At 43.4% G+C, this 27,775-nt stretch overlaps 1 protein-coding gene across 1 annotated transcript in view; it reads left to right on the plus strand.

Moving 5' to 3' along the window:
- Window positions 1-27,775, plus strand: part of MAP2K1 (mitogen-activated protein kinase kinase 1) — a 103,952-nt gene that overhangs the window by 25,403 nt on the left and 50,774 nt on the right. The window contains exons 2-3 of the mRNA XM_004374680.3: window positions 21,238-21,448; window positions 22,719-22,865. Of these exons, the coding sequence (XP_004374737.1) occupies window positions 21,238-21,448; window positions 22,719-22,865 (358 nt within the window). The remainder of the gene's footprint in view (window positions 1-21,237; window positions 21,449-22,718; window positions 22,866-27,775) is intronic.

Here is a 27,775-nt window from a genome sequence, read left to right on the forward strand (position 1 = left end):
TTTTTCTGCATAGAGTTTCTTGATAACTATTCTTTAATCATTTTTTCTTTTTGTCATGTGGGTTTGACTGATTAAGTAAGGCCCAAATGAGACCAAGCAGTGTGGTTCCTGCCTGACTCTGTTGTAGGTAAAGTGCTTAATGCAGTGTCTGGCATGTGGGAAGCTGGGAGTATTACCTGGTCAGCTAGAGTCTAGTTACTAGATTCTATGACTATGGCGGGTAGGGATGTCAAAAATATACTAGTGGGTCACCATGAGTTGAAATAGACTGGTTTGGTTTCTTTTTGGTGGTGCCTGATGGAGTTAAAGCCCTTCTCATTATAGCCCTGGATGCTTCCTGGAAGTAGCTTTGAGGCACGGTATAGCAAACCATTGGGTAAAGGAGATCCCTTCTCCTTTGGAGGATCCCTAGTGGTGCAGTGGTTAAGAGCTCGGCTGCCAGCCAAAGGGTCAGCAGTTTGAATCCATCAGCTGCTCCTTGGAATCCCTATGAGGCAGTTCTGCTCTGTCCTATAGAGTCGCCATGAGTTGCAATCGACTTGACAGCAACGGGTTTTTTGGTTTCTCCTTTGGAAGAAAAGGAGGTAGGTGGGGAGAAGTGGAGAGCTTGGTGGACAAATCTTTTTATCTGCTGCTGTAAGAAAGTACTTTTTTTTCTAATGCCAGACAGACCCTGCAGAATTTTAATCCAATTGACCAAGGTCCAAAGAACACTAATAATGTTGATTTTTGCAGTTGTCTTATTTTTTTCTCATTAGTAACTCAAGTCTAATCTGCAGTGGAGTATTGTATTGTTGTTGTTGGGTGCCTTTCAGTCAATTCCGACTCATAGAAACCCCATGTGACAGAGTAGAGCTGTTCCATAGGGCTTTCTTGACGGATCCCTAGTGGTACAATGATTAAGTGCTTGGCTGCTGACTGAAAGAATTGGTGGTTCAAACTCATTAGTGGCTCCATGGGAGAAAGACCTGGCAACCTGCTTCCATAAAAATTACAGCCTAGAAAACCCTATGGGGCAGTTCTACTCTGTCACATGGGGTCACTATGAGTTAAAATTGACTCGATGGTAGCTAACAATCTACTGACAATTTTATTAGTAGATTTTATTTTCTAATCTTGATCATTGATGTTTTCTTTAATGCCCTTTGAGGAGTCAGTGAACACGAGGCGTCATCCAGAATCATACTCCTTTCTAACCAAGAATGAGTTAGAAGAATGGTGTATTTTTTAGAAAATTTTCTCCTTCAGCATGTTTACCTGTCTATCCATTTGAGAACACATTCCCATCCATTCTCTGTCCGGGTGCGCTCACCAGCCCCGTGCGGTGGAGAACAAGAGTGTGTTTCCATTCAGTGCAGACTAGAGAACTTGTTCCAAGTCAGGTGACCAGTTAGTGGCCGATCTGATGGAGAACTCCAGACCTCCTGACTCCAAGTGCAGGGTTGTTTCCACAATCTTTGTACCTTTAGTTAAGAGGACTGTTTATACGTTTAGGCAAATTATTGATTGAGGATGCAGTTTTGCAAATAAAAATAGCCCTCAGGGATCCAGTAATGCATGTATGAGATGAAATGAAATACGCAAGTTGAATTTGATGAGCTTTAGTGTCACTGGAAAAGCAGTCATCGTTTATAAATATATTGCAGAGATAGCAATAATGTAAATCAGGGTTGTATTTAGGAATTGGCTCCAAGACTACGTATTGGTTAGTATATAAGAGGTGAGAAACACCTCTTGGCTTTTCGATACCAAACCCAACCCATTGCCTTTGAGTCAGTTTCACTCATGGCCACCCAATGTGTTACAGAGTAGAACTGCTCCATAGGGTTCTTTTGGTTGGAATCTTTACCAAAGGAGCCCTGGTGGCGTAATGGTTAAAAACTCAGCTGCTAACTGAAATATGGGCGTCTGGAACCCACCAACTGCTCCGTGGGTGAAAAGACCTGGTGACCTGACCCTGTTAAGATTACAGCCTACGAAGCCCTATGGGGCGGTTCTACTCTGCCCTGTTGGGTTGCCATGAGTCGGAATCAACTAGACGACACACACAGCAACAATCTTTATGGAAGCAGATTGCCAGGCCTTTTCTTCACGGTGCCTTTGTGGAGGTTTGAACCGCCAACCTTTAGGTTAGTAGTTGAGCATAAACTGTTTGTGCCACCCAGGGACCTTGCCTTTACTGCAAGCTGGTGTAAACGGCTGGCTGGATTTGGCTGCCCTGTCACCTCAAAGGCTTCTTTGAGCTGATCCTTAGGCGAGGTAATGAAAGAGTTAAGCACCTAAAGGAGAAGTTGAATCTCCAAAGAGCTAGAAAGCCGAGCTCAGCAGGTTCTAGCCTTCAGATTCATTCCCTCAGGGCTCTTTGCCTGGAGGAAATCAGTATCTCCTTATCTACACAGCTCTTCACTCCAGTTCTTGCAAGTCTCCAAAGTAAAAGTTTTCACAGATGTGCGTATTATGGATAATTTGGCCCCACGTTATATACTTAAATTGCATTCTGGTCAAACTGATACCTCACATGCATTTTACATGTTTAAATATTGGAAGAAGTATTCCTATGGCATTTTTAGAATCTAAGATGTCAGGCAGCCCTTTGCTAAACCCTGAATATCCTGAGGCTTTCTAGGCTAGTGTGCTAAGACTGTCTTCATGGGGCAGTCAGCTTGACCCTTCTCTTCGTAGTGCTGTAACACTGCATTTTTGCTAGTGGAGTTGGAAGAAACATTTTAAAAAAGACTGTAGGTAAGACTTAGGGCGCCAGCCTGCTCTAGCCAGAAAGAAAAACTCATTGATGTTTTATGTTTCCTCAACTCCCTGTGCGTCTACTGTTCACAATAATATTAAAATAAATTATGAGCTTAAGCAGCTTGACAGGAAAGGAAAAGAAAAACCATCTCTGTAGTGTATGGATATTTATACATACCTCCTTTTAGTAGTCATTTTTTCAGTGCTTAAGGAGCCTTGGTGGTGCAGTAGTTAAGTGCTCAGCTGCTAACCGAAAGGTCAGTGGTTTGAACCCACCAGCTGCTCCGTGGGAGAGAGATGTGAAGTCAGCTTCTGTAAAGATTACAGCTTAGGAAACCCCATGGGGCAGTTCTCCTCTGTCCTATAGGATCGCTATGAGTCAGAATTGACTCTACGGCAACAGATTTGGTTTTTGGTTAGGTTTTCAGTGCTTATTGTACGCCTCACACTGGGTTAGACCCAAGTTTGGGTGATACTTCTGGCCTTGTGGAGGGTGTGAGCCTGTAATTGCAAGGCGGTGTGACAAATGCTCTAACCTAGAGAGCACTGCTGGGTACTGGCTGTGGGAACCTGTGCCTTGAGGAGTGAAGGACTGTGTCCCCAGAGCAGGGACCTTGGCCTTCCTCTTTTATTCCTTACACTTGCCCTTCTGATTTCCTCCACATTCGTGACTCCAGCCACCATCTTAGACTTCTGAACCTGTGCCTGAGACCTCTATTATGAGCTTCTGGTCTACTTGGTGAACCATATACTGAGTAGCTCCTCCAACTCAGGTTGTCCGAATGTGGATTCATAATCTTGCTGTTCCTTTCTATCCTGCCCCCATGGCTGCCTAGCCAGAGACCTGGAGTCTCCCTTAACGCCTCCTCGAAAGCAAAACAAACAAACCAAAAACCATGCGTGCAGAATAGAACTGCTCTGTAGGGTTTTCAAGGCTGTGGTCTTTTGGAAGCAGTTCGCCGGGCCGTTATTCCGAGGCAACTCTAGGTGAGTTCGAACTGCCACTCTTTCAGTTTAGTAGTTGAGTGCTTAATCATTTGCATCACCCAAGGACTCCTTCAGCTCTTCTCTAACTCTCCCTGTATCCAAGTGGTCACCCAGTCTTGCCAACTCTGCAGTCTCTCTCCCGTCTGCCCTCTTTTCTACCCTCCCAGCTCCTGTGACGTTCAGGCTCTCATCTCTCTTGCTTGCCTTGTTCTCTTTAAACTGATTTTCCTGTCTTGCCTTCCCCATCTCTAAGCTCCTTTCCAGCTTGTTGGCAGACGGTTGGTTCCAAAATATAAAACGATTGTGTCTCTTTCTTACTTTAGAATTTGCTGTTGCAGAACAATGTGAATATTACAATTCCATTTTTGCAAAACAAAATAAAACATACTCTTTCTATATATACACTGGACATAGACTTAGAAGAAATCCAAAGTGCATACGTTCAACACTGTTAACAGTAGTTATCTGAGAGGATGTGGAGCGTAGTAATTTGCTTTAGACGGAACATTTCTGGACTCTTCTGGATTTTTTTAACAAGCACACATTACTTTTTTATGCCTGGTAAAATTACAGAAAGGAGCCCTGGTGGTGCAACAGTTAAGCGCTCGGCTGCTAACCGAAAGATTGGCGGTTTGAACCCACCCAGCAGCTCTGCAGGGGAAAGACCTGGTGATCTGCTCCCGTAAAGATTATAGCCTAGAAAACCTTATGGGGCAGTTCTGCTCTGTCACATGGGGTCACTGTGAGTCGGGATTGACTCAAGTGCACCCAACAGCAGCAACAACAAAGTTACAGAAATCTACAACTCCCTTGCCGCCCCATCCTATCCCTTCAAATCCTAACCCCTTAGTATGGTGTGCTGTGTTCTTTGTGGCCTAGCCCAGCTTCCCCTTCAGCCTCCTGGGCTCTCTCCTGGATGCATCTACTCTCTGGCCACTTGGAAGGGCTTGGAACTTTTGATGTCTTTCTGCACATGCTGATGCCCAAGCCTGGACTGCCTTTCCCTTCTCAACGGCTGGGAAAACCGGTATCTTTCAGGATGAAACTTGGACATTTCATTTTCTGACCTTCATTTTCCCTTTCTCATCTCAGACGGAGTGTAGGGTCTTTTCTGTGTTCCCATAGCACCCTGTGCACACTTTGCCCTCAGCATTCTGACCTACCCTACCTGTAATTGCTGGTTGATTTGTCAGTGTCCTTCCCTGTATTTGGCTTGCACTGTGATCTCTCTCTCCTTGCCTCTTGAACACACACGTGCACACACTTAGCAGCCTTGAGGGCAGGAACCATGTCTTCCTCTAGCATACCTAGCTGCTGTCACACAGTCCACGTTGCATATTCACAGCTGTAGAAATCAATGAGTGTAATGCAGATGTCTACTCAAGTTCCCTGTTCCATGTCTTCCTCCAGATTGGAGCAGGCCTGGATGTTTACATTCTCACGGCCACTTCTGCTGCTGTGGGACTCACAGCTCCCTTTCTGTGGCTTGTCTCCTCTTTCTGCTGTGTATTGAACCACACTTCGAATTTGGCCCCTTTTCCCTGGTTTCCACCAAACAGCAACAGAACAAAAAACACACAAGGCTATTTGTGTGTGCAGCAGATTGGATTGAAGATCTGGAGTAGGGAGGGTGTATTACATCACAGCAATAAAGACAATTAAAATCTAATGCTCTTAGGTGTCCCTTGTCTGAAAAGACCTTTGGCACCCTGCCCTGGAGCATCCTTTTCTTCTCTTGATGTTTCTCAGTCACTCTCAAAACAAGCTCTTCCTTTTTTATTCTGCAGCATAATTCAGCTCTTTAGCTACCCAGCCCCATGCTGTTCAAGCCCGCTTCTACCTATCCCAGGGTTCAGGAGCAGGCCCTTTTAAAATACAGGCAAGCTTTCTGGTCTTCTAGAATCCTCTGTACGTGTCCCTGTGTGGTGAAAACGGTTAACGTGCTCGACTGCTAACTGCAAGGTTGAAAGTTCGAGTTCACCCAGAGGTGCCTCAGAAGAAAGGCCTGGCGATCTACTTCTGAAAAAAAATCAGTTGTTGAAAACCCTATGGAGCACAGTTCTACCCTGACACACACGGAGTTGCCATGAGTTGGGGTGGAGTCAATGGAGTCAGTAGCCTCCGTCACAAGGAGGGGGTTATTAGCACAAAAACTTATTTCCCTGCCCTCTGCCTTCTTTCCGACGGCAACAGTGAGCACTTTCTGTTTTGGTTTTAATTAAATTCCTTTCTCTCTGGTCCGTGATGTCGTTTCTACCTGGTAGCTTTTGACCCTCCCAGGCCAGCTGATATTAATTTGAGGGCCTGACTAGCAGTTCTCCACCTAGTTTAGAAGGTGAGTGCCTAGGTGGCACTTGGGTGGACTTTGAGCCCTGGTCTCAGCCCCTTGAACGTTGCCAGAGAGTGACTTAGAGGGTGGGATTTTTCCCTGATGTGCATGTGTTTGTGGGTGGCATTTGCTGGCAGGGAGAAGGGCCCAGCTCCAACAAAAATAGTGTTTGTGTATGTAAGGGAGGAAGCAGGTCCGGAGAATGGAAGATTTCTCAGTGTGGACCAGAATTGGAGATGCATTGAGTGTTCTGTTTCTAATGACTGCATCTTCCTGTCCTTAACTGTGCTTCTGGACACTGGCTGTTAACCTTTTGCCTTGGGAATGGACTGCCCTCATGGCTCTGGGTTATGAGGCTAAGATTGTGGACAAGCTGGGTCCTGTACCTTCTCATTGAAGAGGAACCGGCACTTCTGTGACCTGAGCAGTGTGGCCTTTGTTGCACAGGGAGTTTCTATAGGTCTTTCTCTACGTCAGGTTCTCAAGAACAGGGAATGGGTGGGGTTGAGTATATCATCTTACTAAGGCCATAGTCAACCAGCTTGTTCTTTCAGGAACAGCCAGCCAAGCTCATTCTGTGATCACCACCAAGCCAAGGCTTCCTTTGTTTCTCTCATGGAGACCACATGAGACCACGTACTGTTTGGATTTTCCACCTGGGCCGCCCTTGGTGCTTTCTTCCTTTCAACATTCCCTGCCCCCTCCTCTCCACTCTTCCAACCCTCAGTAGTACCCCAGTCTCTTCTGGCCACCAGAACCTTCACTGCTTCTACCAGTGCACTTTACCTGGGCAGTGTCCTTCCCACGCCAACCACAATGTGTCAGCCTTGGAAGTTCCTCTGAAGGGAGTTGCTCTTTAAGTGGTTTTAATTTGTTGTTTTTCCAGGAATTTTTACATTTTAGCAGAACATAATTCTTTACCTCAACGGAATCAGTCACTAATGGGGAAATACCTGGTGTTAGGGACAAGCGGGTGGGGGATTTGTTCGAAGGGCATGAGCTCTTAAGCATGGTGTGGAGAAGAGATCAACCTCTGGAGTTTTCAGCCCTAGCCTTGGGTAAGTTACTTAACTGCTGCTGGCCTCCATTTCCATATCCGTAAAATGGGAACAACATAGTTATTTTTTCATGCTGCTGTGATGATTAATTGAGCTAATGGGTGTACCATGCCTCACACTTAGGAAGCTCATCCCTTCAATTGCATATAAATTTCATTCATATCAGGCTATTATGTCCTTCTTTTGACCCTATAAAGTAAGGATGGTATTCCTTTTTGTCCTCTGTTTTCTGATTTTTTTTTCCCTCTCCCTCCAAACTCCATAACTTTTCCTTTCTGTACTTCTGCAGAAGACTAATCCTTTAGGAATTAATTTATATGTGGCTAATATGAAACAAATTTTGTCCACTGGGGCAGAAGGAACCATAGGCTATTAGTTCTTTCAATACAACACCCCCTCTCTGATTCAGGATGTTGTTCAATATTTGAGAAGAGTTGATGTGAGTGGGTGGTCCCATCACTCCAGAGGTTCCTCTGTGTGTGTGTATGTGTGTGTTTTTCAGCGTGACTGTCTGCAGAAACATGTCGTGGGAAGATAATTTATATGATTTCAGAAGCCTGTTTGACTCCAGTGGGTAAGTCGATTTTTTTTTTAAAGGATAGGAATAAATGATTTTTATTCATTTCTTTTTAATCAGACCTGTTTTCTTGACTTTTTTAATTTGCTTTTTTTTTGGCTTAGAAGCTAGCTGACTGAAAGTCAATTAAATGTCTGTTTCAGCTCTCATGGTTTTCTTTTAAGCCTTATTAGCCTTGGCTTATAATCAGGGCTTTGAGCCCCTGCTGAGAATCTGCAGTTCCATCCCAGATATACTGAATCGGAATCTACAGTTTAACAAGATCGCCAGGCGATTCTTACGTATAATACATTTTGAGAACCATTGTTCTACTAGTGGGTCTCAGAATTGGTCCCTAACCAGCATCATTAGTATCGCCTGGAAACTTGTTAGAAATGGCAAATTCTCAGCAGGGATTTGAACCAGAATGAACCGATTCAAAGCCCTGCTTATAATATACTTCATCCTGCTTCTATACCATTTTCTACAGTGTAGTCCCTACTAGAACACACTTTCTCCTTTTTTCCTATCTAAATTTTATGTATCCTCCTTGATCAGTTCTGATCTCTTATCCTCTATAAAATTTATTTTGATTACTCCAGCCTATCCTGATCTACAGAGCCATCTGTGTCCAAGTCCCTTGTCAGAATTGGTGGAACTGGGGACAGTCCTTGCTTCAAAGTCTTTCTTGGTGGTAGTAGTGAAACCAATTAAAAGCAATAAAGGTAGTATTTAACTGTATTGTGCCTTTTTTCCCCAGATTATTTATTTTTTGCACGAATAACATGAAAATGCAGGAATTTAAAAAACTACCTTCTATTCTACCACCCCAACACAACAACTGATTTCATTTATCCCTGTTTCCTTCCAACCTTTGTTCATTTGCATTCACTTTTCCCCCAATAGGTAATACAATCTTATATTCCAGATTTTTCACCGAAGAGTATTTAATCAAATGTCAAATTTTCTGATACCCGTAGGTCTGTGACTTTGAGCAAGTCTTGGAGCAAGTCACTTCTTCTGTCTGTGACCCCGTTTCTCCATCTCTAAATTCAGGGGTTTAGACTAAATGACCTCTAAGGTAATAACTTAATCATAAAAATATTATGCTTGTGGAGTATTTCAGAGTTTTTCAAGCATTTTTATAAATATTCTTTACAATAACCACAGGAAGTTCAGTGGAATAGGTATTCCTCTTTCACAGATAGGGAAACTGAGGTAAATCTGGCCCTTACTCTTGCCCACGAAATTACCTTCTTTTTTTTTTTTCTTCCTATGTACAGCTTTGAGTTACTGTGTAGTGTCCTTTCTTTTGCATCTGTAGGACTCCCTTTAGTATTTCTTTTCCTTTTTTTCTTTTTTAATAACATAGTGTTTTTGGTGACGGTTTACACAGCAATTTAGGTTCCCATTGAACAATTTCCGCACAGATTGTTCAGTGACGTTGGTTACATTCTTCACAGTATGTGAGCATTCTCATTTCCATTCTGGTGGTTCTGTTTCTTTAGCATTTCTTGTAGCGAAGGTCTAGTGGTAACGAACTTCCTGATCTTTTGTTTATCTGGGAATGTCTTAATTTCGCCCTCCTTCTCGAGGGACAGTTTTGCCAGATACAGTATTTTTGGTTGACAGTTCGTTTCTTCCAGTGCTTTAAATATATCATTCCAGTGCCTTCTGGCCTCCAAATTTTCTGAGGAGAAATCGACATTTAATTTTTTTTCTCTCTTTTCATATTTTTATTTTTTTAAAGTATTTTCTCTTCTGAATACTTACGGTAAGCACAAACATGTCACAATGAAAACTACATTTTACCTTAAATTCCTTTTTTTTGGAGGGTGGGGAGAAATTTTAGTGATGTATAGCCAAACCGATGACAATATTCTTAAATGATATTTCATAGTAAAACATGTTTTTATGTTGCAGTTTCTTATGGTCAGAGCTGCTACTAAAGGCAAATAATAACTTTACTATACATACTCAAGATCGTAGTTAGCCTATTATACCTTGGATGGAAATACAAGATGAATAAATAACCTTACCTCTCTTCTTGCAGTTGCATTTCATAGTCTCCTCTCCACTTCTTTGTGTTTTCCATGATAAGAAGGTATAAGGAATGATCCTGTTTGAGCATCATTTTTGTTTATAGTCCACTGTGTATTTCAGTGACCGACTATTCTTCGTTTATTCTGTTTTTTGGTTTATGTACAAGTGTACTTTTGGAAATAACATTATTTCAGTGCCATAGCACTTTGCTAAACCATTTCATTTTTTTATAACTCAGACAGCTTTCAGGTGGCAGAACTTTTCCAGAGTGGTATAAAGCTAATCCATGAACTCATTTTTATTTGAGATCTCTGTAAATGTCATAATGCTAGGTCAAGAAAATTATTTCCTTTGTTTCTTTCTGAGTTATAACAAATAAATTAATAAATACTTTAAGCCACAGTGCCAATGTAACATCAACAATAGCTAATTTTTGTAGAGCACTTGTTCTATGCCAGGTAAACATCAAGTTCTTCATATAAATATCTCATTTAATCTTCAAACAATTTTATGAAGTAGATACTATTATCATATTTATTTTGCAAATAAATAAAGTAAGACGTGGTGTAATGATAAGATTTGACCTCTGAAATTGCACTGCTTAGATCTAAACATCTATCACTTAATTATCCAGGAATAACCTTTCTAAACCTGTTCCCCATTTTTTGAGGGATAGCAGATAATCCAGACTGGCATGCTGGATAAACCAAAACAACCAAACATGTTGTTGTAGAGTCCATTCTGACTCACAGTGACCCCATGTGGTACACAGTAGAACTGCTCCATAGAGTTTTCTTGGCTGTAATGTTTATGGAAGCAGATTGCCATGCTTTTCTTCCGCTTGCTAGTTGGGTTCAAACTGCCAAACTTTTTTGTGTGTGTGTGCTTTAGGTGAAAGTTTACAGCTCAGGTTAATTTCTGATACAAAAATTAATACATGTACTGTTATTTGACCCTAATTCCAATTCCTATAATGTGACAGCACACTCCCCCTTTCCACCTTGGGTGTCCTGTGTACATTCAAGCAGCTCCTCTCGGTTTCTGCCTTCTCTTCCCGCCTCCAGTCAGGAGCTGCTCATTTAGTCTTGTGTATCTACTTGAACTAAGAAGCACGCTCTTCACAAGTATTATTGTATGTGTTATAGTCCCATCTAATCTTTGTCTGAAGAGTTGGCTTTGGGAATGGTTTTAGTTCTGGGTTAACAGAGAGTCCAGGGGCCATGTCTTCTGAGGTTCTTCTAGTCTTAGTCAGACCATTAAGTCTAGTCTTTTTACATGAATTTGAATTCTGCACCCCCCTTTTCTCCTGCTAGTCAGGGACTCTCTGTTCTCTGTCAGGGAGGTCATTGGTGGTAGCCGGGCACCGTCTAGTTCTTCTGGTGTCAGGCTGATACAGTCTCTGGTTTATGTGGCCCTTTTGCCTCTTAGGCTAATATTTTCCTTGTGTCTTTGGTGTTCTTCATTCTCCTTTGCTCCAGGTGGTTGGGACAAATTGATACATCTTAGATGGCTGCTCTCAAGCTTTTAAGACCCCAGACGCCACTCACCAAAGTGGGATGCAGAACATTTTCTTAATATACTTTGTTATGCCAGTTGACCTAGATGTCCCCTGATTGACATTTAATCTTAATGGAGATCCTTTGTTTGTGAGAGACCCTTTGTTTGTGACAATTTGCTTCTCTCTTGCTGCTTTCAGTATTCTCTCTTTATCTTTAGTTTTTCAGAGCTTCATTATAATGTGTCTCAATGTGGATCTCTTTTGGTTTATCCTACTTGACGTTTGTTGAGCTTCTTGGGTTTGTAGATTCATGTTCTTCATCAGGTTTGGAAAGTTTTCTGCCATTATTTCTTCTAATATTCTTTCTGTCCCTCTCTTTTTTCCCTCTGGTATTCTCATGATGCATATACTGTATTTTTACTCAAATAATGTACACCTTCTATATTTTCATTAGGCTTTGCTTAGCAGTCTTGATCCTTGTCTTAGTTATGTAGTGCTACCATAACAAATACCAGAAGAGGGTGACTTTAAAGAACAGAAATTTATTTTCTCACAGCCTGGAAGGCAATTTCAGGGTGTGGCTCTAGGAGGAGGTCCTTCCTTGTCTATATCATCTGCTAGAAACTGTGTTCCTGGGCTTGTAAATGCATCTGTCTCCTTTGTGTCTGTTTTTCTCTTCTCCCTGTTTGTGTCCCTGTGTCTATTCTGCTCTTTTTTAACTCAGAAGTAATTAGGTTTATGATCTACCCCACACTGGTATGACTTCATTAAATATGCCCCAAACAGGGGCATATTTACAGGTGCAGGGGTTAGGATTTCAACACATATTTTCAGGAGACACAATTCAATCCATAACAATTCTTCTCTCTTGTTGCTCGTCAGATTCCATAATTTCAGTTACCTTATTTCTAGTTGATGGATTGTTTCTTCTGCCAGCTTAAACCTGCTGTTAAATCCTTCCAATGTATTTGTCATTTCACTTATTATATTTTTTAGTTCCAATATCGCTGCTTTTTTTTTTAATAGTGTTTATATCTTTATGATATTCTTGTCTTGTTTATGCATTATTCTCCTGGTTTCCCTTAGTTCTCTGTGTTTTCTTTTTAGTTCTTTGAGCATGTTTAATATTGTTGTATTGTATTCTTTCAATTTGTTCATTATCCAGGCTTTTATAGAGATGATAGCTCTCCCTTTGTCTTGTTCTTTTGAATGGCCATCATTTCTGGTTTTTTTATGTCTTGTGATTTTTTGTTGTTGTTGTTGAAGCTGGAACATTAGCCTATTACAATGTGTTTCCTTTTTCAATATCCCCCCCACCCTCCGCACGGAACTTTAGAAAGCACTGATTTCTGCAAGAAATTCTTAGGCAAGCACAGCATTCATTCGTTGCTCACTGCTTTCTTCCCCACCCTGTGAGTGCTTTGATTTAGGCCAGACCAAAGTTTCAGTCCTTTCAGCAGCTCAGAAAAGTCACACTGATCATTCTGCTCTAAGTCTTTGTTAACCACACCCTCCCCTGCTCCAAAAATTGGGCCAAACTGAGTTTTTAGTACTTTGGGTGCTCCTAGATTGGTCAGAATATATACCCTAAACATTCTGCCAGCAAGATCTGTCCTGTTTACTTCTGGGCTCTTCTTAGTGCACAGGAGAGCTGTAAGTGGCTGGGGCTCCTCTGCAGCTGCCTGGCTGCTGTGGTGGGAGTGATGAGAACAGTGGAAAAAGTGATTTTTCTACCATAAATAAATAAATTTTGTCTTTATTTTGTTTCAGTTTGTAGTTCCTTGCTGCCATCCAATGCCTGGTTTTTCAGAGTTGCTACAGGGTTGAGTACAGATTTCTAGTTGTTTTTCTTGGTGTTTGGGTGGGTCGGATTGGGATCTTAGACCTGCTCATGTCTCCATCTTCCCAGAAGTCCTTCTACCTTTAACATATTAATCATAGTTATTATTATTATTTTTAAATCATAGTTATTTTAAAGCTTCTGTCTAGTAGTTCCAACATCTGGGTCATATTTGTGTCTGGTTCTGTTGATTGCTTTATCTCTTGTCAGTACATTGTTTTTTAAAATATTTTTCTTATCTTTTTTTTTTTTTCTGGTCTTGTAATTTTTGATTGAATGCTGGACATTGTGTGTAGAAGAACAGAGACTGAGGTAAATTATCTTTATGCTTGAAAATTGGCATACTTTCATGTCATGCTGTTAGTGTGTGTTAGTCAGGCTGCTAATCAGGAGTTGAGCTGGGTTTGGGCATTCTTGTTGATATTGTTAACTTCAGTGTACCACAGGATTCAAATTTCTCCAACAGTGGACTTTTATTTTGTATTTTAAGTGGAGCCTGAGCTGCTATAGGGTTATTTCTCAGTGTTCCTACTACTCCTTCAGCTTTTAACTGTTTCTGAATGCATGGCCACAAAAAGGGGTTCTTTCTGAATGTTCTTGTACCTCCCCCAGTGGTAGACAGTAATTACTTTTTACTTAGTGCTAGGCTGGGTGGCACAGATAATCAGTTGCTAGCCTAAAGATTGGTGGTTCAGACTACCCATTGGCTCCATGGAAGAAAGCCTGGCAAACTACCTTCATAAGGATTAAAACCTGAAAAACTCATTGCCATCGAGTCAATTCTGACTCATACAGCCATGAGTAGAACCTATGGAGCGGTTCTACACTGTAATACATGAGTCAGGGGCTGACTCCACAGTAGCTAACAACAACAGGCTTGTGTTAGTGATAGGGAGAGTCTCTGTTGTTCTGCTCCAGCCTCATTCTTACGCAGGCCCTATGAGCATAAACCTCAAGTGTGGGGTTTTCTTAGCATTCCTGCCCCTTCTCTCCATGACAGCCAAACTCTGCCTTGTTTTTGTGGCAAGTCTCGACTGTAAGAAAGTTTCCTACACCTCCTCCAGCAATAGTAGGCCTCTGCTTTGTGTTGGTGTTGAGCCCAACTTTGGGCTTAGATTCTCAGTCAGGTCTGGGAAGCCATGCTTCAGTGCAGCCATTCTCTTGCATGGTTCATAATGTGCTTCACTGAATTTAGCAGAGATATTTTTTCCTTCTGTTTGATGCTGGCTGCACATGCAAATCACATTTTGGCCGCCTACTCTTCTCTGCCTCCTGACAGATGTGTAGGTGAGAAAAGTCTCACAGTCATTGTTTTGAAAACAGTCCCTAGACCCACTACCAAGGCCAATGACATATGCAGGAAATCAGCTGCTTATGGGCCAACATACCACTGGTCCTTCACATTGGGTCATGAAACTACTAGAAACAAGAAAAACATACATGTACTTGGGAAATAGATGTGAAGGCTTTGGAAGCCAGAAGATCTGGGTTCAGCTCTCATATTTACTTGCTCTCTGAACTTGTACGAGTCACTTCCCCTTAGTTTTCTCATAAGTAAAATAGGGTAACTAAGCCAGGTGGTCCTTAAAGTCCTGTTTAGTGCTAAAATCCTCTAATCCTCCTATCAGATTTCTTCCTGTAGTGCTCCAAGGATAGAACTCCGTGACTAAGTACCAGAGCCATGCCTCTGCAGGCATAGTGGTTGGCTTCCCATGTTGTGTGGTTTGAGTCTTTGGTCATTACTTGTCCATACGTAAACCCCATTATCAGTTATCCAGTTCTTACTGCTTTTTCCTTTGAGGCTAAATAGATTGCTTCATCTTTCCAGGTCTTCTCTGAGGATGCAAACATTTTGACATTAGGAGGCCCTTAGTGAAATAGTGAACGGAATACAGACAGCTCAGGGCAGCTGAAGTCAGTAGTGTGGCCCTGAGTAAGTTATTTACCCACTGTGAGTCTTGGTTTCCTCACCTGTAAAACGATGCTGATACATAAGAGGTGATTGTAGAGATTAAATGAGAGTATAATGTGGAAAAAAGATGGAATCATCTAAAATGCCAAACAAATATTTAATACGGTTATGCTCTTGTCAGCTAATTTTTCCTTAATAAGAATATTATTTGATAGTATTTGTTGATCACCTACAGAGTGCCAGGTATTCTTTCTTTCTTTTTACTGTGCTTTAGGTGAAAGTTTACAGCTCAAGTTAATTTCTCATTCAAAAATTTATACACATATTGTTTTGTGACATTGACTGCAGTCCACACAATGTGACAGCATGCTGTCCCTTTCCACTCTGGGTTTCCTGCGTCCAGTCATCCAGTCCTGTCCCTTCCTGCCTTCTTGTCCTGCTTTTGGACAGGAGCTGCCCATTTGGTCTCGTATATTTGATTGAACTAAGAAACACGTTCCTCATGTGTATTATTTTTTGTTTTATAGGCCTGTCTAATCTTTGTCTGAAAAGTGGGCTTCAGAAATGGTTTAAGTTCTGGGTTAGCAGAGCGCCTGGGGGCCATAGTTTTGGGGGTTCCTCTGGTCTGTCAGACCAGTAAGCCTAGTCTTTTTATGTGGATTAGAATTCTATTTTACATTTTTCTCCCGCTCTGTCCAGGACTCTCCGTTGTAATCCCTGGCAGGACAGTCGTTGGTGGCAGCCAGGCACCATCTAGTTCTTCTGGTCTCAGGCTGATGGAGTCGCTGGTTCATGTGGTCCTTTAGCAGGTATTCTGCTAAACGTGAATGAGCTCCTTTAAACTCCTAACAACCTCATGATGTGATTGTCATTGTTCGCCCCGTTTTACTGATGAAAAAACTGAGACTCAGAACTGTTAAGAAATCTGTCCAAGCTGACATGGCTACTGAGGGACAAAACAGGGATTCAAACCCAAATAGCCTGACTACACAGTTGGTCTGTCCTTTTTTTTTTTTTTTTTTTAATAAAGTATGATATATCCTAACGTTATATTATGTCGTAAATGTATAGCTTGATGAATTTTCACACAGTGAACATATCATGTAACCAGCACTCAGACCAAGAACAAGGCATTACCAGCAATCAAGAATTCCCCTCATGTCCCCTTGTAGTAACTGCTGCTCCAAAGGGTGATCACTGTCTTAACTTCTAATTGCACAGGTTAGTTTTGCCTTTTTTTTTTTTTTTTTAAATACATATAAAAGAAATCACATAGTATATATAATCTTTTGTGTCTGGCTTCTTTTGCAGAGCCTGTTTTCATAATTCTAGGATTTCATTGCCTGGTTAGTTGAGCAGCACTTCCTAGAGTGACCCGCAAGATTGAGGAGTGAGATAGTGTAGAACCCTCTCCCCACTGTGCTGTCTGGGGCTGGCTTGGGTGACACATCTGTTCTTCCTAACACCAGTAGGCTGGCCTGGGGTAGCATCCAGAAGTTGGCTGTGCTTTGGGCATTCCTGGCCTTCCACCTTCAGGCCCATTCTCTTTTCCTCTCTTCCTACTCTTCTTACGCGCCCCCCATCCCCAACCAAACCCATTGCCATCAAATTGATTCCGACTCAGAATGACTCTATAAGACAGAGTAGAACTGCCCCCATGGAGTTTCCAAGACTGTAAATCTTTTTATGGAAGCAAACTGCCACATCTTTCTCCCACATAGTAGCTGGTGGATTCAAACTGCTGACCTTTCAGTTGGCAGCTGAACACTTAACCACTGTGCCACCAAGGCTCCTATCTGTAAGTACAAACCAAAAGAACCCAAGCCCGTTGCCATCAAGTTGACCCTATAGGACAGGGTAGAACTGCCCCATGGGGTTTCCAAGGAGCGGCTGGTAGATTAGAACCTCCGACCTTTTGGTTAGCAGCCAAACTCTTAACCACTGCACCACCAGGGATCCCTCCCATCCGTCCACCACACAAAAATCTCCAAACCTTGGAGGCTGAGCCTGCCTCCTTTGCAATCTTTAGTTTTAACTGAAATCAGCAAAACTGCAACTGGAGATTGGAAAAAGAAACTTGGGCTCTGCTACAATAAATCTCCGACACACACACACACCCTTCTCCCGGGAACAGCTGTGATCAGCTCTGACCCTGTCACGTTCCCCACAGCAGGGAGGAAACAGCACACTGTAACATGAACTCGGCGAGACAGGATGAGGCCGTCCTGCAGTAAATCCAAGTTCTTCGAGATACAAGAAGATTATAGGCTTGAAATGGGAATGCGGAGAAAAACGGGGGTTGTCATTTGTGCTCTGAAAACACCAGGGACGTGAACCAAAACGGGTGGGGCAAGGATGATCCTCAGGCGAGAACATCTTCCCTCTCGTCTCGCCCGCCTGCTGAGTCTAATTACACTGTCACAACTGGAACCTTTCATTTGTGGCCCAGTGGATTAAATCAAGAAGTTACATAAACTGTAGTCCAGGAGGGACCTTAAAGACCACCTGATCCAACCCCCATTTTATGAGTGAGGAAACTGAGGCCTGGAAAAGACAAGATTACACAGCTGCCCGGTGGCAGGTCTCCCAACTTCTAGAACAGAAGAAAACCCCACACTGCTCACTCCAGCACCAATGTTCACACAGCACTTGGTTGTTGGCCTAAGGAATGGTGGAAAGGGGCATGGGGGTGATGTCCTGACAAAGAAATTGCGTCTTCAAACTGCCATATACCCAACAGAAATGGGCCACAACTGCGGGCTAAACGCCAGCCAGTTGTTGCCAACCTGAGCCTCTCTCCAGCCAGGGAGGCAGGCCCTGCCGCTGCCAGGAGGGGACATGGAGGGAGGATGGCAAACATCACTGTGCTGGAAGGGTCCCAGTGCAGGTTAGGTGCCTCCCCAGAGCCCAGGGAGTTGTCCAGTTCTCTCTCCTGTGGCATTTAGCAGGTGGAATGCTATTGGGGAAGGAAACAGTAAGGAAGCAAGGGAGGACGAGCAGAAAGACCCAAGCTAAGAGGGAGAAGCACCCAGAGACTAAGGCTGCAACCGCTGAATCCACACCCTCTACCACACGTGAGATCTTGGGTTACCTTCCTTTCTGGTCCTTAGTTTCTGCACTTTAAATGGATTTTTTAAAAGTGCATATTGGGTGGAAGGAAGTTGTTTAGTTATCCCTGAGGTCCCAGCCTGTCAACGTGATGGCAGGCTGGGAAGTGGTGGATGAGAGGGATGAGATTCCCTTACTGCTTTGATTCTTATTTCCTTTGCTTGATGCATTCACCTCGGGAAGGCAGAGATAAGCTTATAGAACATCATCGGCTCCATATGCAAGGGGAAGTAATATTGATAGATTTTTTTTTAAAGTGAGTATGGAAAGGATGTCAGGACCTTCCTTTCACCTTCAGATAAAATCTTATGTCTTTCATTCTCTGACACAAAGTTTTAAAATTTTGTGCGGGGGGGTTTAAGAATTATAAAAGGATAAGGCAGTGATTCCTGGATCCTGCTGTTGCTACACTGGCGTTTCCTCTTCTTCCTCAAACCTATCCCCCACCCTCTGCTCCAGCAGTATAGAAACGTGTCAGAATTCCAAGGTTTCCTCCCATTAGTTTTCTGTTTTGATCCCCTCTGGTGAAGTAAGCAAGGAGTTATTACTCCTTTTCTCTCACAGAAGAGGACACTGAGATGTGCGGAAGTTAAGTGACCTGTCCATGGTCTCACAGCTAGTTGATGACCAACCTGGGATAAGAATGCAGGGCTCCTGGATACTTGTTGTTAGCTGCCATCAGGACAGCCCCAGACTCATGGCGACCCCATGCACAAGAGGACGAAATGCTGCCTGGTCCTGCACCACCCCATGATTGGTTGCAGATGGAACTGTTGTGATCCATGGGATTTTCATTGGCTGATTTTCAGAAGTAGATCTCCAGGCCTTTCATCCTAGTCCATCTTAGTCTGGAAGCTCTGCTGAAACCTGCTCAACATCATAGCAACATGCAGTCCACCACTGACAGATGGTGGTGAGTGTGCATGAAATGCATTGGCTGGGAATCGAATCTGGGCCTCCTACAAGAAGGCAAGAATTCCACCACTGACCCAAAATTTGGCAACAATATTCTACTTTCATTCCTCCTCCTTACACGTCTGTCATTAGGAAAGTCTTGCCACTGGAGCTTGCAGTCTTTGCCACGTCTCTCCCTGGCTCGCACATTCAGGCCATCAGTTCTTTAGCTGGTGGGGCAGGTGGTTAGAGGATAGAGCATAGGAGGGGTAACGAGTGTCAGGTAGACGCAGGAAGAGGACGAAAGATGGCACAAAGCCTGGATTTGGTCTTTCTTCCTAAAACTGGGAGAATAACTTCTCTCCACGGAGAGTTAGGAAAATGAGCAGACTCGGCATCTCTTCTTCCTTGTCCAGCGTGGCCAGTGTTACTTGCAAGGCAACACAGTCTGCTCCAGTGGACCCGTCACCAGATAATGGGCACAGGATTGGGGGCGTAGGGCTTCACCATCTTCACGTATTGAGACGGGGGTATAGCATCCTTAAATGGCCCACGTTAGGATCTTACCCTGTTCGTAAATTGTTTCCTTGAAAGTATTGAGCTTTTTGGAGAGGTCACACGGCATCATGGTTCAGGTCAGAGGTTCTGTTGGCATGGGTTTGAATCCTGGCTCTGCCACTTACTAGTTGTGTGAACTCTGGACAAGTTACTGTCTGTGCCTGAGTCGCTCATCTGTTGTAGGGTTATGGATTAAATGCGTTAATAAAGGTAAAGAACTTAGAATAGTGCCGTGTTGTGAGGAGTGATTTTCCTCCATCCTGCCCTGACTTCTTCTCTACCTCATACACACACAGCGTGTGTGTGTGTGTGTGTGTGTGTGTGTGTGTGTGTGTGTGTGTGTGTGTGTGTGGTGTGTGTATGTGTGTGTGGTGTGTGTATGTGTGTGTGTGCATGTTGACAGCAGCTTTTGGAGCTGCCATGGGAGTTCTCTTTACCCCCTTCCCTTCACCAGCTCTCAGGATTAATGAACACACCTGTCACCCCCTCATGGAGCACACCAAGGATTGCCCATGGCATGCTATATGCACAGCAGTTCAGCTCCTTTCTGCCATACCCGCTCACTTCCGCTCCCACTGGCCGGATCATGTGCTTACCAAGAGCTAGCTTGTCCCCAAAACCATTTATACCGCTTGTAGCTGTTACTGTAATCAAGTGATGTTTTTAAATATCAGATGAACTGATGAAATATGACTGTAAATGAAGTGGATTTCTTTGCCTTTTTTCCTTGTATGAACACTACATTAAATAAAAGCTGTGGACTCAATAAATCTAAGCCACTAAACAGAATTAATGTATCATAGTGATGGTTGTATACATGATGAACATAATGTACATGTTAAAACTGTTGAATTGGCAAGTGTTCTGTTATATATATTTTCACCACAGTAAAAGATTACTGTTAAATTAGATGAACATTAATATTTGGGGAAGATCATAAAACTCAAATTTTATACTGAGATTACTCTGTACTTATCTACATTTTTACTTTAAAGAATCAGGAATTGGCAATCACAGCCAATGTATTATGTTCTGGTTCATGTGAGAAAGATGATGTGGCGCTCTCGCCGTGGACCTTTACCCAGAGAAGAGCCCTTGCCCTGTGTTAAAAGATGGGTGGATGAGTGCATGTTTATGTGGGTTACACGCCAAAATAAAATATTTCAGGTAGATCATTTTTATGATACCTGGATCTGACTGTTTTGATTAACCTCGTGCCTGGACCCGACCACATTAGACAGAAGCTTTAGCTGAGAGCCTGTTTCAGTGATTTGGTTTGGTTTCAGTGTAGTGGTTTTAGGAAATAGGTTTTATTTTGTGTATGGGGTAAGCGTAATAAAATCAACTGTAGCTGGGCTTTTGAAACTGGGGTTTTAAAGCAAATTGAGGTGGTTTATTCTGGGTTTTAGTAGATTCTTTGGTTGCCTAGTACACTTGCAACATGCTGAGAGAGGCCTGATTCCCTCATTTTACAAATGAGGAAACCAAGGCTCTGAGAGGTGAAGCTATCAGAGGTGAATTGTGTGGGGTGGCGGGAGTGAAGGCGGCAACAGAGCCACAGCTGGGTGGAGCCCCCCCTCCTCCCTAGCTTTCTCCTTTAGTTCACTCTCTTTTCCTCTCTCTTGGGCCCAACAGCCAGAGATGGGGCATGCTCCTCTGGGTTGACTTCTCTGGCGATGGTGTTGACCTGTGTTTCACCTTTGGGACAGGACCAACCTGGAGGCCTTGCAGAAGAAGCTGGAGGAGCTGGAACTTGATGAACAGCAGCGGAAGCGCCTCGAGGCCTTTCTTACCCAGAAACAGAAGGTGGGGGAGCTGAAAGATGACGACTTTGAGAAGATCAGTGAGCTGGGTGCTGGCAATGGCGGTGTGGTTTTCAAGGTCTCTCACAAGCCGTCAGGCCTGGTCATGGCCAGAAAGGTGAGGCCGCTTTAAAAAAAAAAAAAAAATTACTGAATCAAGTTTGTCTTGATAAACAGGTAATTGGATTATCTCTCAGAAGACCTGGGGTATTGTGACTTTGACTCAGTACCTTCGTATGCTGTTTGAATTTTGCACTCATGAACTTATAGCTATCAGATTATGAAAAAACACACCAGTGGCTGTTAGTGTATTTATCCCTATCCCCAGTCGGGAAGATAACAGCAAGTGACCTTTCTGTAGTTTTCTGGGTGCTGTGGAAGGGATGCCAGGGTGACTATTGGTCATTTTCAAGTGCAGGAGAGTCTGCTTTCATTGACCAGAACGCTGATTTCAAGTTGCTCCCCTGTGATCCTGCCCTGCCAGTGGAGCGTGCATCTCCCTGCAGTACATCTGCACTTTCCACCATGGCATGCTGAACCTCCTTCCCGCTCCACTTGTGGTCCTCTTTCTGATCACAGCCCCCCTGCTCCAACGAGGCTGGACTGTCTGTATGTTCTTCAGCATACTGTGTTCATTTCTGTCCCTGGATTTTTGCTTGTGCTGTTTCCTCTGTCTTTTCAAACAGTGCCCGTCTTCAGTGCCCACCTCATGTCCAGCTTTCACCAGCTGATGCAGCCCACACTGCTGGCCCCTGCTTCTATATCCTCTTATGCCCATTGCCTATGGCTCTTTTTAGAAGCTCAACTTATTAGGTAACCATTTCATGTGTTTGTCACTTGTCTCCCTAGCTGGAACAAGGGACAATGTTAGGTGGACATATGGTGGCACTTGAAGCCTTGGCTAAATCTCAACTACATCAGGCTCCTGAGGTCAAGGAGAAATGTCTTGGGCAGCTTAGGTCAGTGTACCCAGTTCTTTATTCCCTTCCACCCCCACAATCCTTGAGTGTGGCCGACGTCCTCAAGGCCACTCTCCCCTCATCTCTCAGTTCCGTGGGTCCTTTTGGAGGAAGCCCTCCATTCATCTTTGTTTTGAGAAGCAGTGAACCACCTTCTCCCCACTCTTGGCTCCCAGGAGCAGAGGCACAGCTGACCATCACCTAGTTACAACTCTTCCAGTGCCAATACCAGCCTTGGTACATTGGCACTCAGTGCTTTGGTTGGGCAGAAGGGCAGAAACTTGCTTATTGAAACTTGCCTGTTTCCCCTCCCCCACCTTTAAGAGCTTAAGCATTTAAGAAAGATTCCGTCCATCCTTCCCTCCTTTCATCCATTCATCCATCCATATATTTATAAAGCCTCTCTTCCTCCCACCTTTCTTTCCTCAGCTAATTCACCTGGAGATCAAACCCGCAATCCGGAACCAGATCATAAGGGAGCTGCAGGTTCTGCACGAGTGCAACTCCCCGTACATTGTGGGCTTCTACGGTGCGTTCTACAGCGATGGCGAGATCAGCATCTGCATGGAGCACATGGTATGTGGTGACCTTTCAGTCTTTGGAGATGGGTAGCTCTGGCCTAGTCTCTGGGACGTGACCAGCTGCCTTCTTGCTGCTCCCTGGCTCCACGTCACTGTCTTAGGCATATGAGAAGCCTGACTGTAGAACGTGGAAGAGCTGAAAGATGACAGGCTTCCTTTCTAGGTTTCTGGCCAGGCCTGAGATGGCAGAAATCCTGTATTTCTGGTGGGTGTGACTAAAGCACGTACTCCAGTTTTCTCCTACCCAGATGACCCAAGGATTTGGATGTGGTAAAATCTCGTTAACATCGTTTAAATCCATTTATTATATACAATGCTGTGTGCTAGGTACAAGGTTCTGGGGTTATGAAGGTGAGCAAGATAGTCCCTGTCTTCAAAGAGTTTATAATCTACTTTAAGGGCAGCCTGAAGGGGTTCTTTGTAGTGTAGGGAAGTAATCCCACCTGATGCACGTTGGTGGAAGGAGGAGGGCTCTGAGAGGGCATTTATGGGTTAGCAATATGTTCTGAGCTGCCAATCTTTTTACCATCAGCTGCATAGAGGCCCTTCTCTTCCTGGTTACTAACAATAACAACAGTAATATGTGACAACACTAACGATAAGCTAACATTTATTGACTGTGTACTCTGTCAAGCACTATCTTAAGCAAATTAATATTTTATTGCATTTTCACAATAACTATGTTAGGTGGACATAATATGTTATTGGTGGGCACATTGTCCCTCTTCTACAAATCAGGATACTGAGGCTCAGAGAAACTGAATAATTTATCCAAGGTCACACATGTAGGAAGTGGTGTAGGTGTAATGGAAGCCGAGGCCTGATCCCCAAGTCTGCACATCACGGAAGGGGATTGGGTTTCTCTTTCCATCCATGATGTCTAGAACTTCAAAGAGAGTGGCTGGCCTTTATGGTCACTATTTTTTTCTGTTCCCATTAGGCAGTGTGACACAGGGGACTCTGGAATCTGACAGATGTTTGTTCACATTGCCCTTCCCTACAAAAATCCATGTAGGGACTGTCATTTGCCACTCTGTCTCCAAAACTCAGAGTCGTCCTGGCACATAGCAGGTGCTCAATTACTATTTGTTAATTGACTGTGCCACTTTCTTTGTCCTTGGGCAAATTCCTTTACCTTTCCGATTCTCAGTTTCCTCATCTGTAAAATGGCCATTATTTTACCTGCCTTATTGTTATGAGGACTAATTAAAATAACAGATGTAAATCTGGCACATTGCCTAACGTAGAGTATGTGTTCTGCACACGTTAGCTTTTGCTCTTTTCTCACCGGGGCTGACAACTCAGAGATGCAGGCTGACCTGATGGAGCCTTCATTCTTTGTGGGTACCATGCTTTCAGTCCAGCATGCTGTTCCTCAGCTCCTTCTCCGTCTCCCTCCTGACTCTTGAGACCTGACTGACCTGTGGACTAAGCGCCCTGGTACCTGGTCCTGGTGACCTCCAGGGAGACTTTTCTTGTTGGTGCCCCCGTTATTTTGAACGTCTTTTCATTTTAACGATCAAGAAGTGTTGTTCATACTCTTGCAGGCATCTGCCGACATTTGGTGGGTGCCATATGAACTGTAGATTCTGTAAACGTGTTCTGCTCTTGTTCCCTCTCGCTTCAATGAGAGCGAAGCAGTCTCCGTAGGAAGCATGTGAGCACTTCTGTCTAGTCCTAGCTCCTGGCCTGGTGCTAATTATTTTTTACATGGGTCTTGGCCTCCCCTTGGGGGCTGTTCCTTATTCTTTGGGTCTCTCCTGCTCTCGGCTGGTGACGGTATTTCCCAGCTCTAGTCCAGTAGCTTTGGATGAAAATGTGTAAATGACAGAAGAGATTGTGGAAAACTAGAAAGGGAAGGCAGTGGAGACAGTGGCGATAAACTAGTGATACGAAAGGCCGGAGTAGCCTTCTTTCCTCTTATGTCTTGCCAAAATGACAGAAGGTGGGTGGAGGCATAACTAGACATAATAGGAACTGGCTGTCGCATCTCCCCACCACTTGCCACGTCCTTTGCACATTATGTAAGTTATTGATCACATCAGTCCTGTCACATGAGATGGATTATTGATCCCCCAGCCAGCAGATGGAGAGAGGAAGGCCCTGAGAGGTTTAGCAATTAGTCCAAGATCACATAGCCAATAAGTGTCAGAGCTGGACTCTCACCAGATCTGCTGTCTTTGAATTTCATACTCTTTCCACTGCCCTCTGCAAGTCATATACCCTCTCAGAGTTTTCTCAGCTATGCAGTGAAATGCTTGGACCAGATCTTTTCTAGGGGCCCTTCGCCATGCTAACATCCTGTGTTTCTATGGTTTTTGGCACTCGGAGCCAGTCAGGATTTATATCAACAGTAGTTAATCAACATGGATTCAGTTTCACAAACACTGATTTTTAGTGCTTGTTATGTGCAAGGTGCCATCTGAGCTGCTGAGAGGACGCAGACACTGTAAACAGCATCTCTTCCCTCCAGAGCTGTTCAAAGGCTGCATGGCTGTGTTCCAGGGCTGTCTTTGCTGGCCCAGCTCCCATGGGGTGGTCCTTTCTCAGTTCGGGAGTGAAGGGAGGGGTGTCAGTGTGGATGTAAGGGTTTCTGACCACTAGCTGTGTGTGATCTTATGCCTGCCCTCTTCTGCACCATCAGAAGCTCTTTCCCAGATTATCTCCAAGTTCTATACCATCCAGAACTCTCTCTTTAATAGGGAAGCTGGGAGACCATTTGTGGGGTAAGCATGCACAGTACCTTTTTGTTTCATGCTGTCTTGACACCCCCCACGTGTCTGTCAGTTTGTCGTACTGTGGGGGCTTGCATGTTGCTGTGATGCTGGAAACTATGCCACCAGTTTTCAATTACCAGCAGGGTCACCCATGGTGGACAGGTTTCAGCTGAGCTTCCAGAAAAAGAAGACAGACTAGGAAGAAGGACTCAGCAATCTACTTCTGAAAAGACTGAGCCAGTGAAGACCTCATGAATAGCAGCAGAACATTGTTTGCAAATGAGCCCCTAAGATTGGAACGCACTCAAAAGACAACTGGGGAAGAGCTACCTTCTCAAAGTGGAGTCGACCTTAATGATGTGAATGGAGTCAAGCTTTCGGAACCTTCATTTGCTGATGTGGCAGGACTCAAAATGAGAAGAAAGGGCTGCAAACGTCCATTAATAATTGGAACGTGGAATGTACGATGTATGAATCTAGGAAAATTGGAAGTCAGAAATGATATGGAATGCATAAACATTGATATCCTAGGCATTAGTGAGCTGAAATGGACTGGTATTGGCCATTTGGAATCAGACAATCATATGGTCTTACTATGTCGGGATTGACACCTTGAAGAGGAATGGCATTGCATTCATTGTCAAAAAGAACATTTCAAGATCTATCCTGAAGTACAACACGTCAGTGATAGGATAATATCCATACGCCTACAAGGAAGACCAGTTAATATGACTGTTATTCAAATTTATGCACCCATCACTAAGGCCAAAGATGAAGAAATTGAAGATTCTTACCAACTTCTGCGACCTGAAATTGACTGAACATGCAATCAAGACGCACTGATAATGCGTCTTACTGGAGATTGGAGTGCGAAAGTTGGAAACAAAGAAGGATCGGTAGTTGGAAAATATGGCCTTGGTGATAGAAATGATGCTAGTGATAGCATGATAGAATTTTGTAAGATCAATGACTTCTTCATTGCAAATACCTTTTTTCACCAACATAAATGGTGATTATACGCATGGACCTCGCCAGATGGAATACATAGGAATCAAATTAACTATGTCTGTGGGAAGAAACAATGGAAAAGTTCAATATCATCAGTCAGAACAAGGCCAGGGGCCGACTGCGTACAGACCATCAATTGCTCATATGCAAATTCAAGTTGAAACTGAAGAAAATTAGAACAAGTCGATGAGAGCCAAAGTACCACCTTGAGTATATCCCAGCTAAATTTAGAGACTGTCTCAAGAATAGATTTTATGCGTTGAACACTAATGACTGGAGACCAGATGAGTTGTGGAATGACATCAAACATGAAGAAAGCAAGAGGTCATTAAAAAGACAGGAAAGAAAGAAAAGACCAAAATGGATGTCATAGATACTCTGAAACTTTCTCTTGAACGTCGAGTAGCTAAAAGAAAAGGAAGAAATGATGAAGTAAAAGAGTTGAACAGAAGATTTCAAAGGGTGGCTCACAAAAACAAAGTAAAGTATTATAATGACCTGGAGATGGAAAACCAAAAGGGAGGAAGATGCTCTGCATTTCTCAAGCTGAAAGAACTGAAGAAAATTCAAGCCTTGAGTTGCAATATTGAAGTATTCTATGGGGAGAATATTGAACAACTCAGGAAGCATCTACAGAAGATGAAAGGAATACAAACAGAGTCACTATACCAAAAAGAGTTGGCCGACGTTCAGCCATTTCAGGAGGTACCATATGAGCAGGAACTAATGGTACTGAAGGAAGAAGTCCAAACTGTACTGAAGGCATTGGCGAAAAACAAGGCTTCAGGAACTGACGGAGTACCAATTGAGATGTTTCAACAGACAGATGCAGCACTGGAAGTAACTCACTCATCTCTGCCAATAATTTGGAAGACAGCTACCTGGCCAACCGACTGGAAGAGATCTATATTTATGCTTGTTCCCAAGAAAGGTGATCCCACTGAATGAGAAAATTATCGAGCAGTAACATTAATATCACATACAAGTAAAATTTTGCTGAAGATCATGCAAAAGCGACAGCAGCAGTACATCAACAGGGAACTGCCAGAAATTCAGGCCGGATTCAGAAGAGGACGTGGAACCCGGGATATCATTGCTGATGTCAGATGGATCCTGGCTGAAAGCAGAGAATACCAGAAAGATGTTTACCTGTGTTTTATTGACTATGCAAAGGCATTCG

This window comes from Trichechus manatus, unplaced genomic scaffold (genome assembly GCF_000243295.1).
Source record: "Trichechus manatus latirostris isolate Lorelei unplaced genomic scaffold, TriManLat1.0 scaffold00030, whole genome shotgun sequence".
NCBI lineage: Eukaryota > Metazoa > Chordata > Mammalia > Sirenia > Trichechidae > Trichechus > Trichechus manatus.